This window comes from Panthera leo, chromosome B1 (genome assembly GCF_018350215.1).
Source record: "Panthera leo isolate Ple1 chromosome B1, P.leo_Ple1_pat1.1, whole genome shotgun sequence".
Taxonomy (NCBI): Eukaryota; Metazoa; Chordata; class Mammalia; order Carnivora; family Felidae; genus Panthera; species Panthera leo.
Window position 1 is genome coordinate 20,943,758 of NC_056682.1, and position 22,441 is coordinate 20,966,198.

A 22,441-nucleotide genomic window follows, 5' to 3' on the forward strand; every position below is an offset into this window, starting at 1 on the left:
TCTCTGCCCCTCCCCCGTTCATGCTCTGTCTCTCTCTGTCCCAAAAATAAATAAAAAAAAAACGTTGAAAAAAAAAATTAAAAAAAAAAAAAAATAAACTCAAAACAGGGCAATTTTTTCTTCTCGTATCCCTTCAGTTCTCCTCTTTGGCACGTAATAAAGACATAATTTGCTACTGTAGCCCCTCATGTCTAGGACAAGACAAAATAATAGAAACAAAGGAGTGAAATCTGTACCTGAGGAGGTTTAGAAAAACTGAACTGTGATTAGTTATTAAGTAATAGAAAAAAGTATGAATCGTTCTACCAACTGTGTGACCTAGAAGATTCTACTGGCTTATTTTAAGTGACTTTAAACACAAGGATGCTTAGTGTCTACTTTTCCAAGCTTATGTCTAACTCTGATTTTCAAATATACCCTCGTCACTGCCACTCACGCAAGCTTTCCAGCCATGGGGACCAGCTTCACTTTCTAGCATAAAGGGCCCCATGTAGATCACACATACTGCTCTCAAATCCCTGACTGGACTGAGGGATATACAGCACTCACAGGAGGTGAAGTCTTCATATGTAAAGAGCACATCTCTTAAAAAAGACAGCGGTTGAAAGAGGCCCCATTGGGTGACACGGAACACCACTTTTGCCCCATGTGGTATATCGCAGGTACAAATCCCCGTGGCGGCTGAAGTTTGGGCAAAGTGCCATCCTTCATAGAATACAAATCTCTACTAAACCCACTGCTGGCATTTATAAGTTATAGAAAAGGCTCATTTCTTATCCCCTCCTCTTGCTCCTGACCAATGACAGACACCAAGATGGGTAAGTGCATTTTTAGCATGTTCTAATTGACATTAATGACACCTAATAAGGAAAAGCAACAGGTATTTCCCCAAACGCACCAGGCACATACAAAACACTTCTATTCAGTGATTGCCTCCATTTCAGCATGTGCTATAAGCCACCAATTAATGACAACACCGGAAAAATGTAATATGGTAGTAGTAAAACACAACCAACTTTCCACATTCATATACCCCAACACACACACACACACACACACACACACACACACACACACGCTCCTGCTATTTGGGGGGTATTCGCCACTGAGGAGAGGGCTTGGGAGGTCTCCCCAGGTACATAATTCACCATCTGAGGAGGTGCTGTTCAGGTAAGCATAAGTTAGGGTGAACTATGTTTGCAGCAAACCCACAGCAACCTAGCGCGATGCTGACACCCTGTCACGGTTTACTCCACGGAGGATAGGTATGTTAAGACTGTGGCCCAACTCAGCTCCTTAAGCGTTAGCATTCGCTTGTCTTTTCGTGGAATATGAAAGGCAAACTCAGGTTTCTTTGGTGATGGTCATTGGCTTGAATGGCAGATTTTTCTTCTGTTGTTGCATGAATGTTGTCTGAGTAAGTCTCTTCTTCATCTTCTTCATCTCTTGGATTACCCTCCAGGCTGTGTCTAATGCCATAAGCGAAGTAGATCAGGAAACCTTTTGGAGGGAAAAGAAAAAAAAAAAATCAATGTTTTAAGTATATCAGAAAATGACAGTTTGAACACGGGAAATTTAATATAGAACTTAATAGAGTTTTCTGCCTTCTCTTTCTGGTCTATTTTAGAACACAAGGCAAGAGGATTCCCCTGCAGAAGGTCCCTGATGGATGCTTTCTCAGCACAATGTGTTTGTCCATTGTTAACACCCAATCTTTATAGAACTTATGTTTCTCTCAAGAAGTGTTTTCAGACATCTAGGTCAAAAAAAATACACTGATTTTCTCAAAACTCAATACTAAACTCTAAACAAAAGGATATGGGGGGGAGGGTAAGATCTCAAATGACATCCCAAACACAAGTGGTGGGGTGTCAGACTCACAGTGAGATATTTTGGAAAGCATGCCCTATGTAAACAAAGGGGGCATGTGTAAACATGTTACTGTCACCAGGAGAGGCCAAACAATCATGTACAAAGCAACTAGTTATTAACAGCTACGCTGGCTGGGAATTAGAAGCAAAGGTTTTAAGTATCCCCACTAGATAGTTTATTACTTACATGTAGGCATTTTGCTTTGAGTTATATATTTAAACATTGGTTGAGAGTTTGGGGTTGATGTGAAATGCATTATAATCTTCCCATCTAGGGGTGCCTGGGTGGCTCAGTCGGTTAAGCGTCCGACTTCAGCTCAGGTCGATCTCGCGGTCTGTGAGTTCGAGTCCCGCATCGGGCTCTGGGCTGATGGCTCAGAGCCTGGAGCCTGCTTCCGATTCTGTGTCTCCCTCTCTCTCTGCCCCTCCCCCGTTCATGCTCTGTCTCTCTCTGTCTCAAAAATAACTAAACGTTAAAAAATAAAAAAATTAAAAAAAAATAATCTTCCCATCTAAAATAACAGGAAGCAGGCTACCAATTAGCATTTTGGCAGGTATGTTGACGAATGATTCTACTTCCTCTCATACCTCAATGGTTTAAAGACCCAGCCCTCCCTGTCCTCACATAAAGGTACTATGATCACCATTTTATTTTTTATTTATTTATTTATCTTTTTTATGATCACCATTTTACAAAGAAACAGGCACAAAAGCAGAGAGGTAACTTGGCCTCGGCCACACAGTGAATAAATGGCAGATGTAGATTCAAACACAGAGAATCTGGCTCCATAGTCAATGCTCTTAACTAAGATCAAGTACATTAAACTAGAGTGGACTATGTTTGAGGAAAGAAGCAAGGGCTCATGGAAAGGTAGGAAGCATGCTGAAGTTCTCTGCCAGATTTCAAAGAGAGTCTTCTGGGCTCAGAGGAAGGGAGAGAGTTCTAGAGTCCTGTGCCCTGGGGGTTTTGGGCTCCGCTCCCTGGCAGCATGTACACAGGACCCCAAAGGAATGGCTGTGTTGCTACATCCCTGAGGGTGGGGCTGACCGGCAGGGGATTCCTGTCAGGATCCTGGCCCTGAAGCAACAGAAGCACCTACCAGAAGTGGCCACAGTGATAGGAAGAGAGGACAAGCTGGTTGTAACCTGTGTGAATGGATAACCTGTGACCCGAGGCACCAGCACCCCCGTTCCCTGGCACAGTGTGAGGTCCCCAAAGTATGGGCAAAGCCCTAGTGTGGGTGTGGGGAGATGAGCAAAACTGACAGAGGTCAGATCTCCCATCAACTCAAGTGGGTTGGTGGCTTGAAACTGAAATGAAGTTAATTTCTAGCCAAAGCAAACAATTACATACACAAGAGTGAATCAGGTTCATTCTTGCTAAGCCAATGGGAAGACTGACAAAAAACACACTCTTCAACCGCTCGGGCAACCCAAACAATGCAGATTTAGCTCTTGTTTCTCTCTGCTTCACCTTACAGACATTTCTCCTCACATTTTCTTTAAAAATGTTTATCTGTGTTTGACAGAGACAGCGGCACCAGGGGAGGAGTAGAGAGAGGGAGGGAGACAGAGGATCTGAAGAGGGCTCTGTGCTGAATGCACCCAGCCAGATGTGGGGCTCGAACTCGCCAACTGTGAGATCACGACCTGAGCAGGAGTCGGTCGGTCGACTGATTGAGCCATCCAGGCGCCCCTCTCCTCACATTTTTAAGACAAGTGCTCAGGGCTTTAGTTACAACAAATGCAAACTTTTATTTTATAACTCAATTTTTCACATAGGAAAGAAATCATAATGAAAAACAGTATAGTATAGATATAAATAAGCATACTGACGTCATTTAATGCTAAATCCCAAGGTTCAAACAGTAAGAACTTTAGGTAACAGAAATTTCTTGCTATCAGCTCACTCAAAATGTCTTCAGGGGCACCTGGGTGGCTCGGTCGGTTAAGCATCTGACTTTAGCTCAGGTCATGATCTCACAGTTTGTTGGTTCAAGCCCCGCCTCAGGCTCTGTGCTGACAGCGTGAAGCCTGGAGCCTGCTTTGAGTTCTGTGTCTTCTCTCTGCCCCCTCTCACTCACGCTCTCTCTCAAAAATAAATAAACATTTTAAAAAATTAAAAAACAAAACAAAACCCCAAATATCTTCAGAAGTCTACTGGTATACACTGACAAGAACGGGCTTTGGAATCAAAGTCTTAACAATGCCATTCACAAATTTGATCCCTGGACTTTTTGGGGCTTCTTTTTTTTCTCACCCATTAATTGGAGAAAGCAGAATTTACAGATTCTACAGAGTTACTGGGAAAATGTAATTTAAAAAAAAAGGGGGGCGCCTGGGTGGCTCAGTCGGTTGAGTGTCCGACTTCGGCTTAGGTCATGATCTCACAGCTCGTGAGTTCGAGCCCCACATCGGGCTCTGTGCTGACAGCTCAGAGCCTGGAGCCTGCTTCGGATTCTGTGTCTCCCTCTCTCTCTGCCCCTAACCCACTCGCATTCTGTCTCTGTCTCTCCCAAAAATAAAAATAAACATTAAAAAAAAATTAAAAAAAAAAGGTATCTGAAAATATTTGGAAAAGTAAGCATGCTGATGATCTAAAATTGGGAAAGGAAGAAACTGAAAAAAAAAACCAAAACAACAAAACCCTTTATTTCCAGGAAGGGGGAGGGGATGAATTTGTCTAATCACAGAGCATGAAAACTGGAGAAACAGAGCCAAGGTTCAGAAAGCTAAAACATTAAAAGACCTACCAAGTGCCATCCAAATGCTAAATCGGATCCATGTGTCTGCACTCAATTGGACCATCAAGTAAATATTCACCAGGATGCTGAAGGCTGGCAAGAATGGTAAGAATGGAACCTAAGGGAGAAAAATATCTTCTTAACTAGACTCAGATTTGGAAAGCACATTCCCCAAACTGTGTCAACACTAACTTGACATGTGTACTTTCACACTGTGTCAGTAAGCTTATATTCTTACAGAAAGAACAACCTGGAGAAAAATCATTCCTGTAGAGTATACTAAAGGCAACGTCCCATTTTACACTATTTACGTGCAGCCCAGAGCAACAGGGATTTATCCAGCCTGCTAACATCTACATCATCACCAAGATGCAATGGGTTTTAGGGTTTGGTTCAGTTTAGGGTTTACTGGTTTAGTTCAGATATCAGCAGGCATGCCTCTGGAAGTCTGGATACATTTGGCATCTCAGAGGGATCCTTCCAGGAAGCTCTCTTCAAGCCCAAACCTGCTCTTAGTTCAAATCCAACAGGACAATTATAGCAGAAGGGCTTTTAGTGGGAATAATCTTCTTGAGAGAGTACCGAATCTCTAAAATAAAATTTCTTTATTCCTTGATTCCATAGATTACTTGACAAGAAATCTGTTTACTGTTATACATAATAATGTGATAGGAGCATATTCAGGGTTTTGAAAAGCCACGTAGGGAGAATACTTATGACAAAAAGTATCATCTCCAAGAATCGTGACACTCTAGTTCCCTGGTTAACGTCATCAGAAGTGACTTTTTTTAAACTTATAAAACTAACCCATAAGAGAAAATGTGCGAAATATTTAGGATCTCTAATGTTCACAATTCGTACCATGAAGGCTACTTTTTGCTGATTCTGGGGCTGCCTCCAAATGGTGAGCACGACGACGATGCAGAGAACGAGGAAGAGCACAAGGAGAGCGAGACTCCACGCCTCCAGCCGGGCAATTGCGTGGACTCCGTAAGTGGTCAGGATGCTCAGACCCAGAACCAGAAATGCTGTAAAGGTGACATGTATGGAAAACAAAATCAGCACGCGCACGTCACTCATTCCCTCAGCTCAAGCCGTCTATTTTGATAAGATATCAAGTTCTTTCCGGATCTACTTTGCCAAATACTAAGATTCTTCATTTCCATTAGGGGAAGACATGGCTGATCCCACTGACTTAACCTCCACTCGCTTCCTCCTGATGGTCTCCTCCTCCCCTCCTGGGACTACCATCTTGCTCCCCCTCCCCATGCATCCTCTGGGTCCCCCTTCGTGACATCCTCTGACTGTATCACATGGGTTGATGGGATGCTGTCTGGGCTGGAGATTTCTCTGTTCTCAAATGGGAGATGGCAGGTCTGTCCACTGTCCACGGTTGTAAACAGTGATTGTTAATGCAAACAAATAATACATGATCTGTGTCTTTTCCCCCTATTTCAGAAGGTGATGTCACCACGCGCCCACCCTATCTCTGACCATCACGTCCCTCCTCTGTGCTCTGGAGAAGTCTGTACTTCCCTCAGCTTGCCACCAATAATCCTGTTCCTTTCAGCCCCCCGAGAGCAGGGGCCATTCTTCCTGCTGTCCCAGGTGCCCAGCAGAGCTCTTGGCACGTTGCCAGTGCTTGGTAAATGTTGCTGAAAATATCACCCATGACATAACGGCAGGTGAGCAAACAAGACTTTCTCTACTGCGTCCCAGTGTGTTACTGGCAGGTGTTCCTGGGACCCCCGGACGGCCACTGAGATGTACCAGCTTTGTACAGCTGCCACTCACACCCTAGGGAATGTCTTCCTTTCTTCTCCAATTACATGATAAATCTATCCCACTAATACATGCTCTCAACTACCAGTGATCCATTGGGCAGAACCTTCAGGGCCCAGGGCAGCGGCAAACTTAGTCTAAGGCAAGGTAAGGCCTTTTGTCCGCGTCCACATACCCGCTCCAGCTACACACCCCTGGGGGCCTGTGCTCTGTGCGCGGCACGGCGGACTTACCGAGGAAGCCCACCAGAAAGCTCACGAGAGAAGATGACTGTTGCGTAGGCAGAGCCGAGGGGCTGAAGAGAATCCGCAGGCTGAAACCCTGCCCCTGCAGCATGGTGACTTGGGACTCGCTTTTCGAGGCCGCGCTGGCACATGATCCCAGCGCTTCTTTTTCAGGACAGCATTTGGGCTGCTCGTAAGATAAGCCGGGCTGGTACCTGTTGCCAAATAAACGTCCGTGTCTTCATTCTCCAACAGACACTTGGCCCAAATGAAACGAACACCGTAAACTCTAAGTGAGACCCCTTGCAGGGTCCCAGCTTGTGCAGTAAACTGACACTTTTCATGACTCCGCCCCAGAGCTTGCTGAGCCAGGCCACAAACCTGCTCAATAAAACATGTGCAGCAACTCTGTCAGAATTTCCTCTGACAGCCGTTTCATTACAAAGTGACACAGTAGATGCGGAAGAGAGTTACGTTTTCCAAGGGAGGCGACTGTGACTAGAGGAGGATTATCCTGAAAATATCTGGGTCCAAAGGAAATGCGTTTCAAGAAAACAGCACAGAAATTCTGCTTAAGCGTCAGCTGCAGAGGGACATCCAGTCTTCAGGTTGGCATTCAACTGCCGCTGGCCATCTGCCTCTCTGGCCTCATCTTCCTCAACCTTCCTCTCCCAGTCCTCCAGTTTAATCCAGATGAGCTCCACCCGCCATGCTTCCCAACCCCATGTATGCCAAGTCTCTTGATCAATTTATCCCCTTGCTCTCCAGCCTGCGTCAGGATACCAGCCTACTTAACCTCCTAGGATCTGCCCCTGTCTCCTCAGTGTGGTCTCCTTCCCTCTGAGCAGCCATTCCTTAAATGTAAAAGTAACATTTGACCTCAATCTAAAGAAGAAATATGCTCACTGAGGGAAAAAATTCACAAAATACACAGAAGAGAATCAAAACCACCCAGTGTTTTGAGGCAATTTCAGCCAAACAGAAATGCATATATATGACATGCATTAAAGAGATCATAAAAGATGCATTAAAGTGAAATCGTAAAAATGATTTCTTCATGTAAATCTATGGTATTATTTAAATAAATTCAGATGTTAATACAGCTTTGCTGAATCAGATACATTTATCCATATAATTATATTATTTGCTGTAGAAGAAAAAGCGTTTACCTCTTTTGTAGAAGAAAAAGGGTATCCTCATTTGTTTCACCGTTCTGCTATTGATATGCAAGTCAGTTTAATTTTTTTCACTTTTGCAAATTGCCTTTTTCATAAACATCCTTTATAAATCTATATAGATATCTTTCTCTATATTTATATATATCTGTGTGTGCCTCTTTGATTAAAATCTTTATTATAAAATCTTAGCAGCTGAAATACTGGGACAAAAGATAGAATATTTTTAAGTGTTTTTATACATTATAAGAACTTGTGGTTCATATAGATTAGGCCAACTTACTGCTAATTATCAACTGTGTTTAATTCTTTGCTAAGTAAGGACCGGGGCGCCTGGGTGGCTCAGTCAGCTAAGCATCCGACTTTGGCTTAGGTCATGATCTCGTGGTTTGTGGGTTTGAGCCCCGTGTCGGGCTCTGTGCTGACAGCCTGCAGCCTGAGGCCTGCTTTGGATTCCGTATCTCCCTCTCTTTCTGCCCACCCCCACTGGAGCTCTCTCGATCTCTCTCAAAAATAAACATTAATTCTTTGCTAAGGACTAAGTATGTTTATTATACTTTATAGTGATGTTTTTCTGCCCATGACCTCTTGCCTCGTGAGACCAGTAGCTCCTCGAAAGCAAGGATGGTGAGTCCTGATTTTCTTTATTCCCTGGGCTCCATGTGACATGCAGCATTCGGGACCAATGAGGACACTCACCTGAGGATGAGAACACATGCTGCAACCAGAGAGTAGGCCAGAAGAGTGCCAATGGACATCATGTCCACAAGGGCCTTCAGGTCAAAAAGAAATGCCATCACAGCTATTGGGGAGAGAGCAGAATGGTAAAGAAAATGGCCTCTCATGTAACTCCATACAGTTGATAACTTTCAGGTCAGGGACAGTTGTCATTTTATGGTTCCAGGACCAATGATAAATCAAACAAACTATAGAAAATATATTTCTCTCAGTTAAAAAGGTGTTCCTTAGGTCATACAAACTGCTGGTGAAACCTCCAAACCCCTTAGCTATCTATCAAGTATAAAACACATCTACTTTGATTATTTAAAAAATATTGGCCTGACAAAGAGTGAAAATATCATATGACAGAACACTCTCCTTTGATGTTTCAAAAGAAAAACATTGCTCAGAAATAGGAACTAGCTCTTGTGAAACAACCATTAAAAAATTGAAATGGAAGAACTTTCATTACAGAAATTCCATGATCATTTGCATTTCCATCTGCATCTTGAATTATGCATATATGAAAGAAAGTAATTTCCAATTAAATTACATTTCTGGTATAGGTGAAATTCCATGCTGGTTAAAACTCCTCACTCTGAGAAGATGGGACTAAATTTGAGGGATGAATCTATGTCCTACACTCAAATTGCAGTAATGTTATGAGGCAAAATATACTTTCTAGCTGAATAGTTAACTTGCACTTGGCAATTTTTTTCTCCATTGAAACATCAAATACCGACAATACTAACTTGACTTGACCGCATAGTTGTCTCTATCATTGTTAAGTAGAAACACCACATTCTATTCCCATGGTTTACCAGACGTCTCTTAGCAAGCTTTATATCTCTATGATCTCAGTTTATCTTTAATCCAATAATCCTATGAGACAGGGAAATTATATAGGCTTAACTATATGCAGTGGCCAGAATCTGACTGTTTTTGACCTCCAAACCAGCAATTTCACATGGTTTGACCTGATAAGATAATGATCCTCATTTTATAGACAGGCTAATTTGGCAAGGTTATAACTGGTGGCAATAGAATTCCATGTAAACTCTACTTCTACCCTGCTTCCTCATGTTCCTTCCATGATACATCATTTCTTTAAATGCACCTCATGCCTTACTTTGAAAACCTTCCATTGCTAGTATACTTATATATTAGATTATTACAGTTTCAGTATGTTTTGTAAGAATTACAAATAGCAAAATAAGTAGCTAAGAAAGAGGAAGATGATTAATTATCCAGATAAGCTCTCTAATCTAAGCTCAAAACAAGCACAGTAAGGTGTGGGAGTAGAATAACAAAAATATAGTATTTCAGAACATTTAAAAAAAAGCCTTCTGCTCTAATTATCTTCTTTTGTTACTAATGTCAATATGTTATACTGCCAAATTAAATTCCTTCTGAAGAAAGAAGGATATATTTTGTAAAACTCTGAATACAAAATAAAGTATTACTGGGCAAGATTTCACTGGGAAAAAATAAACATTTTTATGGAATAAATAAAATGTATGATCCTTTGTCAAGATTTATAAATTCTTTTCACTAGCATAATGTACTGTTTAGTAACAAAATGGGCTATAGATCATCTAGTGCAACCTTCATTTTATGGGGGCAGAAATCTAAGCCCCCATTAAGAAAATAAGTGACTTGGCCTTCCAATGTATATCTAATAAAGTGCCAAATTTATTAAAAAACATTTACAATGTGAAGTTGTTTAGGCAAATATTTTCTGACTCTGAAAAAATACTATTTCATGCATAATTTAAGCATTAGCATTCTGTAATTTCCCCCCAATTCAGAGCCTCAATCAAGTTACCAGTTTTGGTTTGAATTTTTACTACTAAAACAGCTTTATAAAGCTTGCTGAAGTCTCTCTCTTGCTTCCTAGAACAGGACCTTTAAGGCCGTTCTCTCAGTCTGTATGAATCTCCTTGAAAATTTCTTCATGGAATAAATAAGAATCTGGCCAACGGCATTTTACACAGATATTATGGCATCCCCAAAGATAGGCATCTGCAAGTTTTTTTTAATATGAATTAAACACCAAAACAGTTGAAAGCAAAAATAGAATCCAAATGGGGTTTAAGAGGAAACAGTTGTTAGTAAGTCTTAGAGAACCATGGTGGTCCAGGCAGTGCAGATATCTCCCACTCTGAGGGTGGGTAATTACCACAGCAAGTATAAATTACCCTGACATTTCTTATACTTAATTAAAAATGAGTAAAAATACGGTGAAGACCCATTATAACCCTTTGCACATTTGTTAGGTGCCCCAAAAATTAAAATAATGAAATGGTAAAAAATCCCCAAGGGTCAGTTAAGAATGAATTTCAGTAGACCACCACCACCACAATTTTCAGATCTCAATGTTCATAACCTAATTGATCAGTGATTTTTTTTTTTCTTAACTTACATGCACAGCAAGCAGACCCTCTTTATAAGTCCATGCATGCGCATAAAACGTTTAAGGCCAATGCTGAAGAATCCTATGTTTGAAAAGCTTACCAGAAATGACCCCTGCCGTCAACGTGGCGGCAACTGGTGACTGCCTCTTACTCACTCTGCCAAGAAATCTAAACAGTAAACCGTCTCGGGCCATGGCAAATAGAATTCGGGGTAAAGGAAACATAGAGCCCAGAAGACTAGAACAGAAAAATTCATAATCCGCATGTGAGTTATTGTGAAGTATTACTCTAGACAGGCATACACAGGTAAAGACCGGACACACTAAAATGCAGAACCTAGGCCAAAAAAACCCAGAAAAACAAACCAAAAAAAACATCAAAAAAGGAAACATTCACAAAAAAAGTTACTGACCTTTATTTAGATCAAAACAGAAAACTACCTAACTGCATTTCTCTTCAGAATCCTTGATGAGAAAAAAGATCCCCCTTTTCTTAACAAAAGTCAACTCTCACCTGCCACCGCACCCGATGATAAAGTAGCAATTACTGGTGTCTTCGTTTTGGAATTGATTTGAGCTAGACATTTGAAAAGCAACCCATCCTCCGCCATAGCATAGATTACCCGCGGCATTGGGAAAATGGATCCAAGAAGACTGAATAAAAAGCAAACACATGCAGGATGGCAAATACATTCATGCAAGACGACATCTCAGAACTGAAATTAAGCGACTCCTATAAAACTCAGCATCACAACCATGATTATGACGTCTTGTTATTTTTAAATGTGTTATGATTGGGCATTTAAAAATACTTGCCAATATTGACCATTGTGCTACCTATTATTCTGTTATAGATATTTGCCCCGCACACTCACCACACTAAGAACAATAGTGCAAGTAATTTGTGCATGCCCGCAATTATTACTGAATTAAAACTAAGTAATTAAGACTTAAGAAAACCAAAACCAATCATAGCATTAAGACATTTTTAGTGGCAATAACTCAGAAAACAAAATTTCTAAACGGATATGAAATTAGAGATTAAGTAATTTGAATTCATAGTATAGTCACTTCATTTATTCAATGATTATGTACTTCTTGTATTTATTTTATCATTATTTTTCCTCATATTGCTTGGTATTTGATCATATTAGTAATAATACCCAGCATCACAAGATAATCAAGAGAGAAAGGGTAAAAAAAAACCACAAAAATACACCAACTTACTGTAAATTTAGTACACAGAAGTAGCCACGATTAAAAGTCAGGAACAGCAAAGTTTTAAGAAAATGCTCTTTGCTTTAGATGTTTCAAATTTCTTGTGTGTTTACTGGCTGCACGAATCCATACATGACTTAGTTATAAAAAAAAATAACCATTTGAAAGAAAATATGTAAAATATTTTGTTTTAAATATTCATTTTATCTTTTGATAAAGCTGGGCTGACTTGGCCATGGATAAATCTTTGTCTATCTTCTAAGACCATGATGGCATGATGTCTTCATAGTTCAGATTTTTTCAAACTATTCAGAATAAACCTCAACATTAGCGGATGGCTGAGAAACCAATGGGGGCAATTTCTACTTGCTACTAAATATTATCCTGAATAGAAAATAAATAGGATTTTTTGAGAGCGATGAAAAGCTAGGCTGATGAATTATATGAAAAGATTTTTTTTCTAATTCGGACTTTTAACAACTTATTTTCACTTAAAAAAATTAGCAATCAGGCAAAGAGATTAATTTTCTCTTTGTAAGAATTTTATACAGTATCCCATGATATAAACTAGAATGAAATGTCTTATAATCATATGTTAATTTGAAACGTGAATAGCTCAGGGAGCCTGAGAAATGGATTCTCAAGTACGAAAACAAGTAGCCCCTGAAAATCTGGGCAGTTGAGATTCAACTACCTTTTTCTTTCCACACAGACATTATATGAACTTTCAGCATCAATTTCAAAACAGTAATTTCTATTTCTAGACCAAGTTCACTCCGATCGGTACTAAAGAGAAAGTCTCAGTGTTTCACAGTAAAAAGCATATTACGTTGGACAATGTCACAGCATACAGCTCCCAGTCAGAGACTTGATATTATTTTAAAAGACGACAGAGAACATCAAGTCTGCACACCAGGTCTCAGTGGTCTGTAACACTACAAGTAATACCGAAGCCAGCAGGGAAACATGCTGGTATAAGTGTCCTAGAGTTTTATAATATATACACACATGAATACGTGTGGCATACGTGTGTGTGTATGTGTCCACGTGTATCAATGCCGTATACATACATTTCTACTGAAGCTTGGACCACCATTATCTTGAAAAACTGACTTTTAACTGATGGGTGAAAAACGTTTTGCCACTTAAGACTTTCATATGGAAGGTTCTGGTCAAACTATTCAGAGAATATGTAGTTGCATAACATATACCTTATACTAGGAGTATTTTTAAAACCTACTGAAGCAATTCTTTAAACAATGACTCCTCTGCAGTAACACCCACAGCCCCTGCCTCACAGGCAATGCAATATACCTTGTTGACAAAGCACAGAGGGAGCCCGCTGCGACAACGTATTTGGCAGGACCCCATCCAACATATTCAAATGCTACTGGAAGAGGGCTTTTCTCATCCAGGAGGTAGTATGGCATCATAAGTGTTAAAGCTGCAGAGACCCCAAAATAGGCCATAAAGCAAACAAGCAAAGAAGTCACAATTCCAATAGGAATCGCTTTCTGAGGATTCCGGACTTCTTCACCTAAGGAGATATAAACAAAATATTTGCATATTTACTAAAACGTTAATAGATAAAACACGGATTCTTCTTCTCCTTCATGGTAATTTCAGTCTGCTTTTGTCCCTTCTGTTTTCTTAGCTTGATCCATCTATTCTACATGAAATTTTCTCTCTTCTTAAGCGTACTCTGGGGCGTCTGGGTGGCTCAGGAGGTTAAGCGTCTGACTTCAGCTCAGGTCATGATCTCACAGTTTGTGAGTTCGAGCCCCGCGTTGGGCTCTGTGCTGACAGCTCAGAGCCTGGAGCCTGCTTCGGATTCTGTGTCTCCCCCTCTCTCTGCTCCGTCCCTGCTCATGCTCTGTGTCTCTCTGTCTCTCAATAGTAAATAAATGTTAAAAAAAAATTTAAGCGTACTCCGTTATTACACAAAATTCCAATTCCCAGAGGCAAGAAGAGAAAGCAAGATATCATGCAGGTCAGTTTCCCATTTCTAGAAAGAAAACATGGTATACCAGCATATTAAATTTTTTGGGATAGCATAGCAGTCTTAATCATTTGGAAAATGATTCATCCACAGAAATTAAATGACTGCCATGGCATTCTGTGGGCTCCTACATAGGAAGGCTTCCATAAATATGAAGGTAAACTTTTTCTACCCAGTGTGCCAATTTATATTAAGTTGCAGTTTCAATAACAACAAAAATAGTGCTTTGAATCTTTCTAGTAAGAGTTGGCATTTGCAATGCCTCAAAATGGTCAATCACACGGCCATACAGTAATCTGAAACCCAGAAGAAGCACGTAAGAGAGTGATTCTGACATGATGGCTTTGTTGCATAAGATAAAGAGAAAAGAATTACCACAATATATTTTATCTTACTAAAAAAGAGACAACTTAAGAGCATGGTCATCATTTGTTACTCATTGTGATAGTACTGAAGGTTACTTCCAGGCTGAAGGTTAAGGACAGTAATTATGACTAACATTTATAAAATATTTGACAGCTTGCAAAGTATTTTTCAAGTGTATTATATTTAAAAAAAATTTTTTTTAATGTTTATTGAGAGAGACAGAGTGCGAGCGGGGGAAGGGCAGAGAGAGAGGGAGACACAGAATCCGAAGTAGGCTCCAGGCTCCAAGCTGTCAACACAGAACACGATGTGGGGCTCAAACTCACAGACTGTGAGATCATGACCTGAGCTGAAGTCGGACGCTTAACCGACTGAGCCACCCAGATGCCCTTCATGTGTATTATATCTTAAGTAACCTTCATAACATGAGGGGTTAACATGAGGGATAGGTACTGGCTCTCCCTATTTTACCAAAGTGGAAACCAAGGCTCAGAGCATTTTACTAAGTTTCTTTTTTATCACATACAGTAGGCGCCACAGCTGGGTCCAGAACCAGCCCTGATTACCCCAAATCTCACTCTTTCCTTGACCTTCTGCTGCCACCCATGGGTACTTGTGTACAACAAGGAACACCTTTCCTTCCACAGAGAACCAAGATTCTTCCCTTACCAGTTGTTGCAATGCAGTCAAATCCCACGAAGGCATAGAAGCAGGTGGCAGCCCCAGCCAAAGTCCCTGCAAAGCCATACGGCATAAAGCCACCAGCCCCATAGATACTTGTTCCATTTTCAGAAGGCAGCTCTCTAAGGCGGAAAACAAGCACAAGGGAAAGTTATTTTCATAGAAAACTTCTTCTAGTGATTTGTCTCAAACTACCTCTTTGGAAAGCTATTGTGTTCACCAGCTCTTTGAAACTTACATATATAAAATTAAGAGTAAATCCTACTTTTCTCACCCTGTCCTAGAGAATGTAGTGGTGTTTCCAACAATGGCATCCTCCTGGGTTGCTAACACTCATCTGGAGGCTGATCAATAGCATAAGCACAAAGTCCAGATCCACTCTGGCTGGAACTCACAGCCAGGCAGGATTGTGAGAGCAGAGACGCTATATATGAGCCATGCCTTGAAACAAAGACATGACACTTCCTCTTCTCATGGATAGTTGGGCAGGCTGCACACTTAAAAATTTTCCTAATAAGGCATTTGAAAAGGTGATCAAATTCTCTAGGCTTGATTACTAATATTGAAGTTGAGTATTTTATTACATGGTAAAAATTGTATAAAACCAGGGGCACCTGGATGACCCAGTTGGTTAAGCATCTGACACTCAGTTTAGATTCGGGTCATGACCACACAACTCGTGAGTTGGAGCTCTGCATCAGGCTCCTTGCTGACAGCCTGGGATTCTCTGTCTCCCTCTTTTTCTACCCCTCCCCCACTCATACTCTCTAAAAAATAAATAAACATTTTTTCAAAATTGTATAAAGCCAGAGGATATTAATTTTTTGCCTCAAAATAATGACTATAAACAACATACATAAAGAAAACCATGTAGTTACACCTCACTTCATGTAACAGATATTTCTGTAACCTTATTTTATTTACACATAGGAATATTAATATAAATCTTGGGCTGAAACCTTCTGTATATAATTATTACGAATTCAATTTTTGAGCCTATCAGGTTTAAAGTAAAATGCACAGACAATTCTGCTTTTGCAACCAACATTTTCCAAAAATCAAGGCCTGAAAAGCACTACAAGGCTGCAAGAATGCAACGAAACCAAACAGTGTTCCCCAACGGAAGCACTAAGGAATTCAAGTCTCCAGAACACCCATTGTTTGTAAAAGGGGGCAAACCTTTGTGGGGAAGGAGCATCCTTCCTCCAGTTAGGATCTCACTTCGCTCTACTCCTATACCAACCGCAGAGCTTGAAGCTGAGAAGGAGCCGCTGCAGGCCTTCCAACGGCTGCTCAATAGTGAGCACAAGTATGCATTTGTGTGGGGGTGGGGGGACACTGGGAAGAAGGGTCTCGGAAGAGAACAGACCCTCAGAAATCTCTCCTAAGCACAAAAATTGAGAACCACTGTTGGTAAAGGAAAATGTAACATAAGACAAAAGCAGGAAAATTGGCGGGGGTGGGGGGGGTGGTGGTGGAGAAAGCACTCAAAATAAGAAGGGAAAAACCCAAATATTATACCTGGCACTTGATGATATATTTTTGAGAAACTCTTCACTAATCTTCCAGTTTGCCACATTGCCTTTCACAAACCCAGCAACCATAACAAAAAGAAGGACCAGGATGTTAATAGCTGTGAAGATTTTATTCACCCAAGCTGATTCTTTCACTCCAAAAGATAAAAGACCTACGGAAAAAGAAAGGGTATTTTAATTTTTACCCAAGTTTTAGCAAAAGCAATGGCATTTTGAGGCTGTTACACGGTTTAGGATATTATTTCACCAGGATTCATATATTTAACTTACATTTATCCTTTTCTATCGCCCGTTTTGACTCATTTAACTGTGTAACAATGTCTCCTAAACACAACCAACTTGGTTTTAGAAGGCCGGCTGTGCTCATAGCCAGGAGACGCCACACTTCAAGAAATCAATAGGTCTAGTGACTTTGGCTATTATCACCAATAGATAGACAGAGGTAAAGTAACTGAATTTCAATGAAATGCTCGTCTAAAAAGGCCATCTCAACATACATAAAACAAATAATACATACAACAAAATAATTCTTCAACTGTTACACCAAAAGGATATTTTTAAAAGTCGATTCTCATTTTAATAGCTTTATTTTATATTCTTACTGTAAAAGTAATCAATTTCCTATTCAAGTAATTTGAAGATACAGAAAAAATATGAAGGAAATAAAGATCAAGTATAATCTATTCTCCAGAATTCTGGGCATGAGCACGTATGCATGCACACACACACATTTTCATGTTGACAAACAGAGAACCTCATTTTTAACAGCCACATACTCTTCCACAATATGAAGACACTATAATCCCTTATTTATAGATTGACAGGTAGCTCTTAGTTTCTTACAACTATAAATAGTACTGACATCACATCATCATCCTTTTATAAATATCTTTGTACATTTTCTAATTATTCCTTTATAATAATGTTATATAAGGTAATACCACATCAAAGGTATGTCCTTTCATACAAGGCTTTCGGTCCGCATTATCAGAAATATTCTCCAGAAAGTGTGGCCCAATTGAAGCTGCCCATTTTTTCTATTAGGTTATTCTATTTATATCAATTTGTTAGATTTATTTATATAATAATGCAAGGAGCTGTCTTCCTGTCATGTATTGCATGTTTTTCCCAGTTTATCATTTACTTTTATTCTTAGTGCTGATTATATATACATATGTGAAAGTTTTAGAACATAAATTTTTCCTCTTTAGTTTCCCTACCTTTAGAAAGAGTCTCCCCAATATTAACCCCAAATGTTTACCTTTGTTTCCTTCTATCATGACTGTATTTATCATATTTTTATTTTTAATCCATCTTATGTTAACATACGAATTATGGACCAAAGAAAGTTTACTTGTTCCTGCTAGGGAGAGGATGGTGATGAAGGGATTATGTCACGTAACTACTTGCTTCTTCCACAAATCCATACCACCCAGGATCGAATAAGCAAAATTACCCAAGTAAAGAAGAGGGAGGCTGGGTTTCATTCTGCTACCTATATAATTCCCAGAATTTTATGATAATGTTAACTATAATGAAAAAAAGGGAACTGCATGAACGGTATAATTATTGGCTCTTTCACACTAGAAACCTGTATACACCTACACTCTTTGGAAATACACTCTATACGCTGCACCCCTATCCATTTGGAAAAAAATAAAGCCACTGTCATGTTTATAGAGTTTCCCAATACCCCTTGTGCATGCTCTATCCTGAGATCCTTACCTCCTGCCAATAGATTAGAGACCAATGAATATCTCCTCTAAATACTGTATACACTTACTTCCCTGTGTCTTTAATAAAGCAAAAGCTTCAGCTGACAAGACATCTGGTATTACAATATGAATCGAAACTTATATTCAGAGGTTCTGATCTTCAGATATTCTAAGGACAAAGTTATCATGTGAGCTTAGCCTATATATAAAGTAAAAACATACTGGTCAACGACACAGGACAATGATAGAGGCCAAGGCCTGAGTCCTGCCATGGACTTTCATGATTCTAACCTTGTCACAGCTACATGCTTCTCATCGCTTAGAGATTAAAGCTGAATACATTAAGATCATTGAAATCATCCCTAAATAAAATATGATGTAACTAATTTAATGTTAGCTAGGCTATTTAGAAACCAAAACAAATGAAATCTCTCACCTGTTGAGAACAATTGTTGTAATTTTTCTTGACATTACAGGTAAAATGTCAAATAGTTTTGAGCTATAAATTTTGTTCATGTCCTTAACCCTACATAAAATATTTAATAAATGACTAACTTTTTTAAAGATACAATTTTTTTTAATTGTATAATTGTATAAGTAAAACGTTCATTATAAAAAGATATTTCTGTCACACCTTTGTAAGCATGGGAGAGAGTAGATGGAGAGAAGGTTGGACAGGAAAATAAGGGGCAGCTATCCAGGGTACATCAGGTAGGAAGTGAGAACATAGATTTTATTCTTAGTAAAATCCTTGATTGGTTTAAGCAGGAGTGCAAGTGAGGATGACAGTTGAAGTAGAAAATGTTCAAATAATCAAAACAAATATAATGTGGCAACAGGGATTAAGTATGCCTACAAAATAAAACTGTCTGCCATCTAAGTGCTTCCTATGAACCAGGCAAGAAGTCTGTACAAGACAGACACTGATATCCCCATTTTATGGATGAACAAACTGAGTCACAGAAAGATTATGTCATTCAATGGTCCAAAGATAGTGAGTGCCAAAGTAGGACTGAAAATCTGGTTGTTCTGATTCTAATTCCTGTGCCTTTCTGAATCACTATGCTACATGACTGATAAACATGGGAAAATTCTAGCCTCAAGTATGTTTGGCCACATAATATCTGTATTAAAAAATGACAGGTGGTTTGAATATGCTTCTTTTTCAGCTAGATACTACATTACATAGATGAAGGCATGAATAGACAGAAATTCTTCTAGAAACCGTATGTTTGCCAATATGCTTATTGTAGCCAACAAGATAAAATAATGCCAAAAAGTGTACATTCCTCCTTATTGAAACTTCATCCCTGCAAATCTCCAATTGCTACTATAATGATGTGTCTTATCCTATTCTTCAGTGCATTCCAAGTACCATTTACTTAGAAGTGCTATTTCTCCCCTTCCATACAATTTAGATTTCTTTTTAAAACATGTCTGTCACATAAGAAAAAATGTGATTCTAGCCAGTGATGAGGCCCATGGGTACCCAACAGTAACCTAAACACATAAATATGCCATCTCATCTTGGGAACTCAGGCCCGAAATCCAGTGGTAACTTAGTTTGCCGGGATGATTAGTCTGGCTCATCTCAGGGAGGAGTGTGATTGGTCTTCTTACCTGCTAGAAGTAATATAAGACACACAGCAAAAAAGTCAGGATACTCTGCAAGGCCGGTATAATTCATTTTGAAGTAGGTCCTGAAAAACTGACCAATCTGTTTGCTGAGAAGTTCATCAAAGGTGCCACTCCATGCTCTTGCAACACTTGATGTACCTTCCCAAAATAAAGAACATACGGAGAATACGAGGTCACTGGGAGAAGATTAACATAACACCATTCGCTACTCTATTCTAGAAGGAACGTGAGTTAGTTCAGACAGAACTCAAAGTTTTAATCACATATAAAATTACCCTGATAATTTTATATAGAATATACATATTATTACATATAATATATATATATATAATAATTTTATAATTATACATTGGTAACCAAATGCTCAAGTATATAACTGTGGAATCAGCTAACTTTATTTGCATTAAAGAACTATGGTTATTTATTCTATTATTTTATTTTATTTTATTTTATTTTATTTTATTTTATTTTATTTATTTTATTTTAGAGAGAGGGCAAGAGTGGGAGAGAGGGACACAGGGAGAGAGAGAGAGAGAGTAAGAATCCCAAGCAAGCTCCATACTCAGCACAGAGCCTGATGCGGGGCTCCATCCCATGACCTTGGGATCATGACCTGAGCTGAAATCGAGTCAGGCGCTCAACCAACTGAGCTAGGCACCCCATGGAACCATAGTTTTTCAGAAAGCAGGTTTCCAAACCCACTAAGAAGCATATTCAGAGATGAAGCAGAATCATTGGATTTTGCAACTAGGGAGACATTTTAGAGGTGAGATAAATGGGACATACAGGGATCAAGTGAGTCACTCACGATCACATGGTCACTAACTAATGAAGACCTACAAAGATAGGCCAAGGCCTCCACCTCAGTGCTATTTCTACCATTTCACAAAACTAGATTGATTTTTTTTTTTTAATTTTTTTTTAACGTTTTTTTTTAATTTTTTGAGACAGAGAGAGACAGAGCATGAACGGGGGAGGGGCAGAGAGAGAGGGAGACAGAATCGGAAGCAGGCTTCAGGCTCTGAGCCATCAGCCCAGAGCCCGACACGGGACTCGAACTCACGGACCGCGAGATCATGACCCAGGCTGAAGTCGGACGCTTAACCGACTGAGCCACCCAGGCGCCCCTGATTTTTTTTTTTTTTTTTTTGAAACGTACCTATCACGTAAGATAAAATGAGATTCCAGCCAGTGATGAATGCCCACAGCTCTCCAACAGTGACATATGTGTATAAATACGCAGACCCAGTCTTGGGAACTCGGGCCCCAAATTCAGCATAGCAAAGGCCTGCCATCACGGAAGCAAGGGCAGCAATGAGGAAGGACACCACGATGCTGGGACCAGAATCTGCTTTGGCCACCTCCCCAGCCAGGACGTAAACCCCAGCACCAAGAGTGCTTCCAACCCCCAGGGCGATGAGGTCCATGGTGGATAAACAGCGGCATAATTTGGAGTCTTCTAGACTGTCCAGAGTGACGATTTTTCTCCGGATCAGACATCGGGCAAAAGACAGCACGGCTCTGCAGGGAATCATTCTGAAGAAAGTAGCCTGAGGAAGAGAAGAGAGGAGGTTAGAGGTGGAGCTGGAATCATCATCCCTCCAACTATTGGCCTAGCTTCTCAACACAATTATGGCACCACGTCATTTTTGTTTCTGTTTGACTTTTACTAGAAACACAGCCTAGAGCAATCAGAAAGAGGGCTGAAAAAGTCAAAGTTGTGAATTTCTTAGAGTCCACTAATACACGGCCTTTTCTAAGAGACTACAACAAATGGCTTATCTGGGGAACACAGGAATAGAAGCTTTGGGTGGTTAAAAAGATTTGCCATTTTTGTTCATTTGTGCTGCTACAATTTTTAAAGATACGCTGATAGAAATCTCTTCCGGGACAAGGCTCCTTTGTCCTCACTACAAGCAAGGAGATGAATTACCTCATCTTTCTTTTCTTTAATCATTCATTCAACTCATGTTTTTTATGCCTTATTGAATGCTAGGGATTGTGCTAAGAAACAGAGCACCTGGGTGGCTCAGTTAGTTAAGCATCTGACTCTTGATCTTGGCTCAGGTCATGATCTCACAGTCTGTGAGTTAGAGTCCTCTGTCGGGCTCTGCACTGACCCGCTTGGGATTCTCTTCCCCTCTCCATGCGTCTCCCTTCCATGAATGCATGCACACATTTTCTCTCAAAATAAAGAAATAAACTTAAAAAAAAAAAAAAAAGAAACATGTCTAGAATGGGGTGGTATGTATTCACAGTCTCCAATTTTATGGGGCTTGCAGTCTATTTATTGTCTAAAAGCTGGTAAAAAAACACCATTATTACGTATTTTACAGCTTTATCAAATACATGTGAGCTCT

The 22,441-nt window shown here is 39.9% G+C and overlaps 1 protein-coding gene across 2 annotated transcripts in view; it reads right to left on the bottom strand.

Annotated features, from left to right (window-relative positions):
* Positions 1–34: 34 nt before the first annotated feature.
* Positions 35–22,441, bottom strand: part of SLC7A2 (solute carrier family 7 member 2) — a 72,182-nt gene continuing 49,775 nt past the window's right edge. For both annotated transcript variants that reach the window (XM_042934390.1, XM_042934389.1), the window contains exons 2-12: positions 21,241–21,631; positions 20,064–20,219; positions 16,715–16,880; positions 15,182–15,315; positions 13,462–13,684; positions 11,444–11,583; positions 8,496–8,598; positions 6,631–6,836; positions 5,477–5,643; positions 4,625–4,733; positions 35–1,500 (exon numbers count right to left, since the gene is read on the bottom strand). In XM_042934390.1, coding sequence (XP_042790324.1) covers positions 1,304–1,500; positions 4,625–4,733; positions 5,477–5,643; positions 6,631–6,836; positions 8,496–8,598; positions 11,444–11,583; positions 13,462–13,684; positions 15,182–15,315; positions 16,715–16,880; positions 20,064–20,219; positions 21,241–21,616 — 1,977 coding nt within the window. In that variant the 5' untranslated portion in view covers positions 21,617–21,631 and the 3' untranslated portion in view covers positions 35–1,303. The remainder of the gene's footprint in view (positions 1,501–4,624; positions 4,734–5,476; positions 5,644–6,630; positions 6,837–8,495; positions 8,599–11,443; positions 11,584–13,461; positions 13,685–15,181; positions 15,316–16,714; positions 16,881–20,063; positions 20,220–21,240; positions 21,632–22,441) is intronic.